At 38.3% G+C, this 9,219-nt stretch overlaps 1 protein-coding gene across 1 annotated transcript; it reads left to right on the top strand.

Moving 5' to 3' along the window:
- Positions 1-4,992: 4,992 nt before the first annotated feature.
- LOC122297189 (uncharacterized oxidoreductase At4g09670-like) lies at positions 4,993-8,514 on the top strand. The gene is made up of 2 exons (XM_043107163.1): positions 4,993-5,632; positions 7,759-8,514. The coding sequence occupies exons 1-2, from the start codon at positions 5,171-5,173 to the stop codon at positions 8,377-8,379; spliced, it is 1,083 nt and encodes a 360-aa protein (XP_042963097.1). The 5' UTR covers positions 4,993-5,170; the 3' UTR covers positions 8,380-8,514.
- The last annotated feature ends 705 nt before the right edge of the window (positions 8,515-9,219 follow it).

Here is a 9,219-nt window from a genome sequence, read left to right as displayed (position 1 = left end):
GAAATTATGTGGTGAAAAAGTCACTGATGATGACTTGTTAGAGAAGACATATACTACTTTTCATGCCTCGAATGTGCTCCTACAGCAGCAGTATCGAGAGCGAAAGTTCAAGAAATATTCTGAACTTATATCTTGTCTTCTATTAGCTGAGCAAAATAATGAGCTTTTATTAAGAAATCACCAGTCACGTCCTACTGGTTCTATATCATTCCCTGAAGTGAATGGTACTAGATTTACATCATTCCCAGAAGCGAATGGTACATCTTTTCAAAGAAAAAGAGGGCGTGGACGTGGTAAGAAAAACTATAGAAGTGGAGGTCCTAGAAGTGACCATACTAAAAGGGAAAATAATAGATATACACCGTACCACCAGAAGTGGTTCAACTCAGAAAAGGGCAAAGGTCCTCAAAATAAATTTGTAAAGAAATATGAAGATGAATGCCATAGATGTGGTATGACTGGACATTGGTCTCGTACCTGTCGTACAGCTAAACACTTGGTTGACTTATACCAATCTTCCATAAAAGAAAAAACAAAGAAATTTGAAACAAATTTTGCTGAACCATCATATGCTTTAAATTCTATAGATGGAGAAGATATTACAAGTCTTGATGTTTCTGATTTCTTTGAGGATTCTAGTGGTAGAGTTGATCATGGAAGTGTTCCTTTTTAATTAATGTATTTCCTTTATATTATTGTAAAATATTTTTATTCTGTAATGTTTTTTTTAGTAATGAAAGTTTTATATATTTTGTAGAATCATGAGTCTTATTGATGAACTTTCTATCTCCGAGATGAATAATAAAGATGTATGTCTGGCTGACAGTGCTACAACTCACACAATTCTTAAGGATAAAAAATATTTTCAAAATCTAACATTGAGTAAAGCCTATGTTCATACCATTTCCGGTTCATCGAATCTAATTGAAGGCTCCGGAAGAGCTTATATTGTGTTGCCTAATGGCACCAAATTTTGCATTGATGATGCTCTATTTTCTTCACAATCCAGAAGAAATTTATTAAGTTTTAAAGATATACGTCGTAATGGTTGTCATATTGAAACCATTAACAAAGACGATAAAGAGCATCTTCTCATTACTAAAATAATTTCGAGCCAGAAGCTCGTATTAGAAAAACTGTCTGCCCTCTCATCTGGATTGTATTATACAAAAATGAGAACAATTGAATCACATGTTGTAATGCACCAGAAGTGCATTGATCCTAAAATATTTATGACTTGGCATGATCGCCTTGGACATCCGGGATCAATAATGATGAGACGAATAATTGATAATTCGTATGGGCATCCCCTAAAGAATCAGAAGATTATCTTACCCAATGAATATCCATGCTCTGCATGTTCTCAAGGTAAATTGATTATCAAACCATCTATCTCAAAGGTTGGTTTTGAATCTCCATCGTTTTTACAAAGGATTCATGGAGATATATGTGGGCCTATTCAACCATCAAGTGGACCGTTCAGATATTTTATGGTTTTAATTGATGCATCAAGTCGATGGTCACATGTTTGTTTACTTTCCACTAGAAATGCTGCATTTGCTAAACTTCTTGCACAAATAATTAAGCTACGAGCACAATTCCCTGACTATCCAATTAAAACTATTCGATTGGATAATGCAGGAGAATTTACATCTCAAGCTTTTGATAATTATTGCATGTCAATAGGAATAGATGTTGAACATCCAGTTGCCCACACACATACTCAAAATGGTTTAGCTGAATCATTGATTAAAAGGCTTCAGCTAATCGCTAGACCTTTACTCATGAAATCAAATCTTCCTATTTCTGCTTGGGGACATGCTATAATTCATGCAGCATCATTAATTCGAGTTAGACCATCAGCATATCACAAATATTCACCATTACAGCTTGCATTTGGTCAGCAACCAAATATCTCTCATCTTCGTACTTTTGGATGTACTGTATATGTTCCAATTGCACCTCCACAACGTACAAAGATGGGCCCTCAACGTAGACTTGGGATATATGTTGGGTTTGATTCTCCATCTATTATCAGATACCTTGAGCCTCTTACAGGGGATATGTTTAAGGCACGTTTTGAGGATTGTCATTTTGACGAATCCATTTTTCCAACAATGGGTAATGAGAAGTCGGTGCCTGAAGCACGACAAACATTGTGTAAAGAGAAGTCGGTGCCTGAAGCACGACAAGAAATTACTTGGGAAAATAAAGCTCTTTCCCAATTTGATCCTCGTACAAAAGAATGTAATCTAGAGGTTCAAAAGATTATTCATTTGTAAAGTGTTGCAAACCAATTACCGGATGCATTTACTGACACTAAAGGTGTGGTAAAATCATATATTCCTGCTGTTAATGTTCCAGCAAGGATTGCAGTCCCTGAAGGACAAGTTGCCAAAATAGCAATAGGCGAGTCTAAGATACGCCTGAAGCGTGGACGGCCTATTGGTGGTAAGGACAAAATTCCTCGAAAGAAGAAAATACAAAATGAATTTGGTACTCCTGAAGAATCCATACCAACACAGGCCATAAGAGTAATTGATGCTCATGAAGAGAGTAAATCTCCTGAGAAAGAACCTCCTGAAGAGGTATTTCATGAAATGTCTTCCCTTGAAGAGGGACAGGTACCTGAAAATAACGAGATCTCGATACATTTCATGAATATAGGAGAAATTTTGAATAGAAATAAAACTGTTGTCGACAACATATTCTCATATAAAATGGCTCTTGACATTACCAGAAGTAATGAAGAAATTGAGCCAAGAACTGTCGAAGAATGTCGACATAGAGATGACTGGCCAAAATGGAAATCAGCTATTGAAGCTGAATTAAACTCGCTAGCAAAGCGAGAGGTCTTTGGACCAATTATACAAACACCAAAGGGTGTAATACCCGTTGGATATAAATGGGTATTTATACGTAAACGTAATGAAAGTAATGAAATTGTGCGATATAAAGCACGACTTGTTGCACAAGGTTTCCTGCAGAAACCGGGGATTGATTATGAGGAAACATACTCTCCTGTTATGGATGCAATCACATTCAGATATTTGATTAGTTTGGCAGTTATAAAAAGATTGGATATGCAGTTGATGGATGTGGTCACCGCATATTTATATGGATCATTAGATCATGACATATATATGAAAATCCCTGAAGGATATAAAATGCCTGAAACTTCTAATCTGAGTACATCCAGAAGTATGTATTCTATTAAGCTTCAAAGATCTTTATATGGGTTAAAACAATCCGGACGCATGTGGTATAAACGCCTTAGCGAATATCTATTGAAAGAAGGATTTGAGAATAATCCAATATGCCCATGTGTTTTTATTAAGAAATCAGACTCCGGATTTGTTATTATTGCGGTTTATGTTGATGATCTAAATCTTGTTGGAACTCCTGAAGAGATCAGAAGAACTGCTACATATTTAAAGAATGAATTTGAAATGAAAGATCTTGGCAAAACGAAATTTTGTCTCGGCCTGCAGCTCGAGCATTTGCCAAATGGAATTCTCATTCATCAATCAAATTATACAGAGAAAGTCTTGAAACACTTTTACATGGACAAAGCTCATCCCCTGAGTACTCCAATGGTTGTTCGATCACTTGATGTGCAGAAGGATCCATTTCGTCCTTGTGAAGACAATGAAGAAATTCTTGGTTCTGAAATACCTTATCTCAGTGCAATTGGAGCCCTGATGTATCTTGCAAATTGCACTCGGCCTGATATTGCATTTTCAGTTAATTTACTTGCAAGATATAGTTCCGCACCAACTCGAAGACATTGAAATGGCATTAAACATATCCTTCGATACCTTCGAGGTACGGTTGATATGGGATTATTTTATCAATATGGTTCAAGTCCACAATTAGTTGGATATGCAGATGCAGGTTATCTTTCAGATCCACACAGAGGTAGATCTCAGACTAGATATGTATTTACTTATGGAAATTCTGCTATATCATGGAGATCTGTCAAACAAACACTATCTGCTACATCTTCAAATCACTCAGAGATCATTGCAATTCATGAAACAAGTCGAGAATGCATTTGGCTAAGATCAATGATCCAACATATTCAAGAAAAGTGTGGTCTTCCAGTGATTAATGATAGTCCAACAACTTTATACGAAGATAATGCTGCTTGTATTGCTCAAATTAGAGGAGGATATATCAAAGGTGATAGAACCAAACATATTTCACCTAAATTCTTTTATACTCATGAACTTCAAGAAAAAGGTGAAATTAAAGTCAAGCAGATACGATCAAGTGATAATCTGGCAGATTTATTCACAAAAGCATTACCAACTGCAACATTTAAGAAGATTGTGCAGAACATTGGAATGCGGAGACTTGAAGACCTTTTATCATGCACTTTTCAGGGGGAGTAACGTCTTGAAAACTTATGCTGATTGTACTCTTTTTCCTTCGCTAAGGTTTTATCCCACTGGGTTTTCCTTCGCAAGGTTTTAATGAAGCAATCTTAAAGCATTTTACGGTACACATGAATATTGTACTCTTTTTCCTTCGCCATTGGTTTTTTTCCCACAGGGTTTTTCCTTGGCAAGGTTTTAACGAGGCATATTCATTATAAGTGGTCATCCAAAAGGGGAGTGTTGTAAAATAACATTGTAAAATTGTATGACCACCTTGAGCTAGCCGTCAAATGCACAGTGCATAGTGCCAGCATAGTACTGCATAGTAAATGGCCGACATCGCACAGTGTGCATAGTGCCAGCATAGTACTGCATAGTAACTGGCATAGTAAATGACCGACATCGCACAGTGCGCATAGTGCCAGCATAGTACTGCATAGTAACTGGCATAGTAAATGGCCGACATCGCACAGTGCATAGTACCAGCATAGTACTGCATAGTAAATATGCACAGTACCAACATAGTACTGCATAGTAACTTGCATAGTTCCCTTTGTACGCCTATATATATCGTTGAATTCTTTAAGAAATTCATAAGTTTCATAACTTCTTGAGTTCTATCTCTCTCTCCTTACGATAGTTTTATATCACAATTATATTTATAAATAACAAAACCCTTTAAATTTTATCACATCCTCGTCCGTATCTAGCTTCCAAGATTCCCAACACCTCGAAGTGTCACCCAGGTGTTCTAGCTGCCCACAGCTCTGGTTCCGCTCTCCCCTCTACGGATGGCTGAAACGCAGGTTCGATTCGGAATACTAGGCTGCGCCGATATAGCCCGCAAGGTCTCGCGGGCCATAGCACTCGCTCCAAACGCCACAGTCACAGCCATCGGTAGCCGATCTCTCGACAAAGCCAAGGCATTCGCGTCCGCCAACAACTTGCCCACCGACGCCAAGATCTATGGCTCCTACGAGGCCGTCCTCGATGACCCGGACGTCGACGCCGTATACGTCCCCTTGCCCACCAGCCTGCACGCCCGTTGGGCCGTCCTCGCCGCCCGGAAGAAGAAGCACTTGCTGCTCGAGAAGCCCGTCGCCCTTAACGCTGCCGAGTTCGATACCGTCATCGAGGCTTGCGAATCTAATGGGGTGCAGTTCATGGATGGCACCATGTGGATGCACCACCCCCGGACCGCCAAGATGAGGGAGTTCCTCTCCGATAAAGAGCGTTTTGGGCAGCTCAAATCGGTATGAAAGTTCACTTCTTTGGGTTTCACTCCGATTCATTTACGTACTGTTTTAGTTTCTCATTCGTCAATTAGGTGAATAATTTTTAAAATTTTCTGTAAATAATAAATTGTTGCTAAAATAATAAGTTGAAATTCCCTTTCGTCTGCTCCTATCGTTGGTTCTATTTGGAAAATCCAATCTGATCTATTTACGAAAGTGAACTTGACCCGTCAAACAGATAACTAGTAATGGAACATAAAAACAATCTAGCTACTGTCCTTGAATGCCGCCTCCTATGGGGTTAACCTGTTCTATTTACTGATGTTCTACAGCCTGGTTGTGTGGAACGGAGGTGAAGTATGAGAAAGAGTTTTTGTTTGACTTGAGCGGTTATTCTAGAATCTAGATAGTGGAAAAAGACATATTGAGTTTGTAGACATGGATAAGGAAGTTCATCCCCGCCTCTCTGGCTCCATCACTTCTAGAGGAAGGGAAGCCGGTTGAATGATTCCTCGTAAATTTTGGTTGGACTTTTTTTTTTTTTCTTTAAATGCCTAAGAGATAGCGAGTGCCGTGTCTTGGGGCTATGGCAAAAAATGACGGAGATTAGTTTGCCTCCAAGACATGGAAGCTTTTGCTGCTCATCTCTTTGCATTGGAGCTAAAATGAGAACTTGTTGATTATTTTGTTGATCCCCGTCCTTTATCTATTCACATCGAATTCAAGAAATTAACGTAGCTGTCTTTCTTTCTGTAGTTGTTTGTGTGCATGGTGAAGAGGTTGGGTAATTGGGCCATGCTTTTGTCTGTGGGCTTGTGATGATAATTTCTAAACACCTATGGATGCTTCCTCTCGCTATGAGTGGAAGCTTTAGATCTTTTTTTTTTTCGCTTTTCTTGATGGGGGCTGAAGGTATCAGGTTTTGATATATGTATATGCATATATATAGAGAGGCTAATTTACCGTTGTAAGGATTCTATTAAGACGTGAGATGACCTTGGTCTTTCCATTTTCTAAATGTTTTGTCCGGCCAGAAACTTTCTGGCATGTGCTAAACGGCAAGTTTATAATCAAGTGAGACAACATGCTTCATGAAAAGAATGAAATTCATTCTTGGGTTGTGTAAAGCAATGATTTGGTTTTCACTATTCATAGGTATGCTGTCCCGTAAGTGATCTTGCCTGTTACTGAACTTCTAGAACTAGAATTAGAGCTTTCTGACCCTGATGGAAAAATTGTGCCGACTTACCTTTATCATCCTTTATTTTATATTTTTGGATTGGAACTTTGGTGTTGGGGTTGCTTCAAAGATTTCTGCCTTTGTCCTTGCTGTCGCATGGAAATGTTGGACAGATGGGCAGAGAGCTTGGGTGAGATGTCTGATATCCTTTTATGCATGGGGCTGAATTTCTGGCCATCTTGTGATGCAATTTGCTAGAGAGTTATAGACGTAATGTTCTGATGCTGTATTTCACTGGCCACTCTTTCGGAGTAATAATACTTTTTATAATGCAATTAAACAAAAAGGTAAAAGAATAAGTTATCAGTATTACTTATAAAGAAAAATAGTTTTCAGTATTAGCTATATGAAATGGTATATAACATAGTGATTTTATGTGGAAGCTTGTGAAATTTATAAAAGGATGCAAATAAACCTATCAAAATAAAAATTTATCTGATAATAGAATAACATGGTGGCCGGGGATATGCTTATAATATATTTGTATGTTTGAATATACTAACAATTAATTTATGCTAGCATCGCTTATTGATTAATTTGTCTTATAATTTAATTAAAACATGTTTTATTTCTTTATTCTTTACTTACAGATTACATTCCTCTTTTATTTGTTAAAATGTGGTTTCCTACTTTTAAAAGTATATCCAATATTATCCGGGATGCATATAATACATTTCAAAGCTAGTTACTTTCAAACGTCAGGTACGTTTGTGAAATACAGCATGTGTGTTAGATAGCATGAGAACTATTGTATTAAATGTGATTGTGGATGATTCATGTAGACATTCCCTTGCTACATATGTGGGAAATAATCAAAAGGCATTAATGCAGCTGTTGACAGTAAATTCAATTTTGAGTTGAGAGTTTATTATTGTTCTAAGATAAATGCTTCCGTTGGCCACAGATACACAGCTGCTTTACGTTTGCTGTCGATTCTGAATTTCTCAAGAATGACATTCGTGTCAAACCAGATCTTGATGCGCATGGTGCTCTTGGTGATGTTGGCTGGTATGCCATCAGATCAATCCTGTGGGTTGCTGACTATGAGTTGCCAAAAACAGTAACAGCCTTGCACGGGCCTGTATTTAATGAAGCAGGAGTGATTCTGTCTTGTGGTGGTTGTCTATATTGGGAAGATGGGCAAGTAGCAACCTTTTATTGCTCTTTCTTGTCAAATCTGACTATGGATATAACCGCTGTTGGGACAAAGGGTACTTTACATCTTCATGATTTTGTCATCCCTTTTCATGAGCACGAAGCCTCTTTTTCTGCTGGGACAGAGTTAGGATTCAATGAGCTCGTGACAGCATGGGTACCACAGCCAAGTAAGCACACCATCACCACACATCTTCCTCAGGAGGTTCTGATGGTGAAGGAATTTGCCAGTTTGGTAGAAGGCATTAAAGTGAAGGGTTCGAGACCTGAGAAGAAGTGGCCAACCATCAGTAGGAAGACACAACTGGTACTGGATGCAGTGAAGGCATCGATTGAGAGAGGTTTTGAGCCTATTGAGCTCGGGAGTTGAGTGAAATGTCTTTGCACCGTGTGGTTTCTGTTTGAGCAGGACTGCTGCTTCTGTTAATTGATCGTGTAATAATACCATTGTCATTGTGCTGTGTCTACTTGATATCTATATTTCTTTATCTTCTGGTTTATGCTAGCTTATTTGTACCGACCGTATTATGCCGTTCTCTCGAGACTACGTTGTGATTGGTTGGTTGAATTCATTTTCATGTTATATGAGTAAACATAATTTCATGAGCTGAAAACTTGACTGAAAACCAGTTGGAGGGGAGTCGAATGGTGGGAGGGGTGATAGAGGTGCTAGGGGCTGACGAAGAAAACGGGCGAAGATGGGGGAAAGGGACGTCGCGCGTGGGAGGGAGGAAGGGCAAGGAAGAAAGAAGAAAAAAAAGAAAAAGAAAGAAGAAAAAGTGAAAAGAAAAAAAGGAGGAAAAAGAAAAAGCGAAAAAGAAAAAAGAAAGTAAAAAAAGTGAGGTCCAGTCTCTTCAACTTGGGGTCACAAACTGATTAACGAAAATTGTGACACTCCCAACTCCCACGTACGGACACGTGGAAATCAAGGCGTCGGGATGATGACAACACGGGTCACGTATCCTATCACCAAGTGCCAAGTGTGTGTACTTGCAACACGTGTACATAAAAATAACGCAGCGGTAATAAAAAGTCTTTCAATTAAGTACCAGAATTTTGTTTAAATACAAACTCGCTTAAAACAAGCGTAATAAAATATTATAAATTTAATATTGTCACAAATCCAAAATACATAAAATAAAGGTAAGGAAAATATTTTCCAACAATACAAGCAACTCCAACTCCAACTCAATCATCAAGCGGAGCCGCC

This window comes from Carya illinoinensis, chromosome 15 (assembly GCF_018687715.1).
Source record: "Carya illinoinensis cultivar Pawnee chromosome 15, C.illinoinensisPawnee_v1, whole genome shotgun sequence".
Lineage (NCBI taxonomy): Eukaryota > Viridiplantae > Streptophyta > Magnoliopsida > Fagales > Juglandaceae > Carya > Carya illinoinensis.
This window is presented reverse-complemented; position numbering and strand designations above follow the sequence as displayed.

Excerpts from the sequence above, each read along its gene's own strand:
- LOC122297189 (XM_043107163.1), top strand. The coding sequence starts at position 5,171 with ATGGCTGAAACGCAGGTTCGATTCGGAATACTAGGCTGCGCCGATATA. Across the intron at positions 5,633-7,758 it reads GTTTTGGGCAGCTCAAATCG|ATACACAGCTGCTTTACGTT; the intron begins GTATGAAAGTTC and ends CGTTGGCCACAG.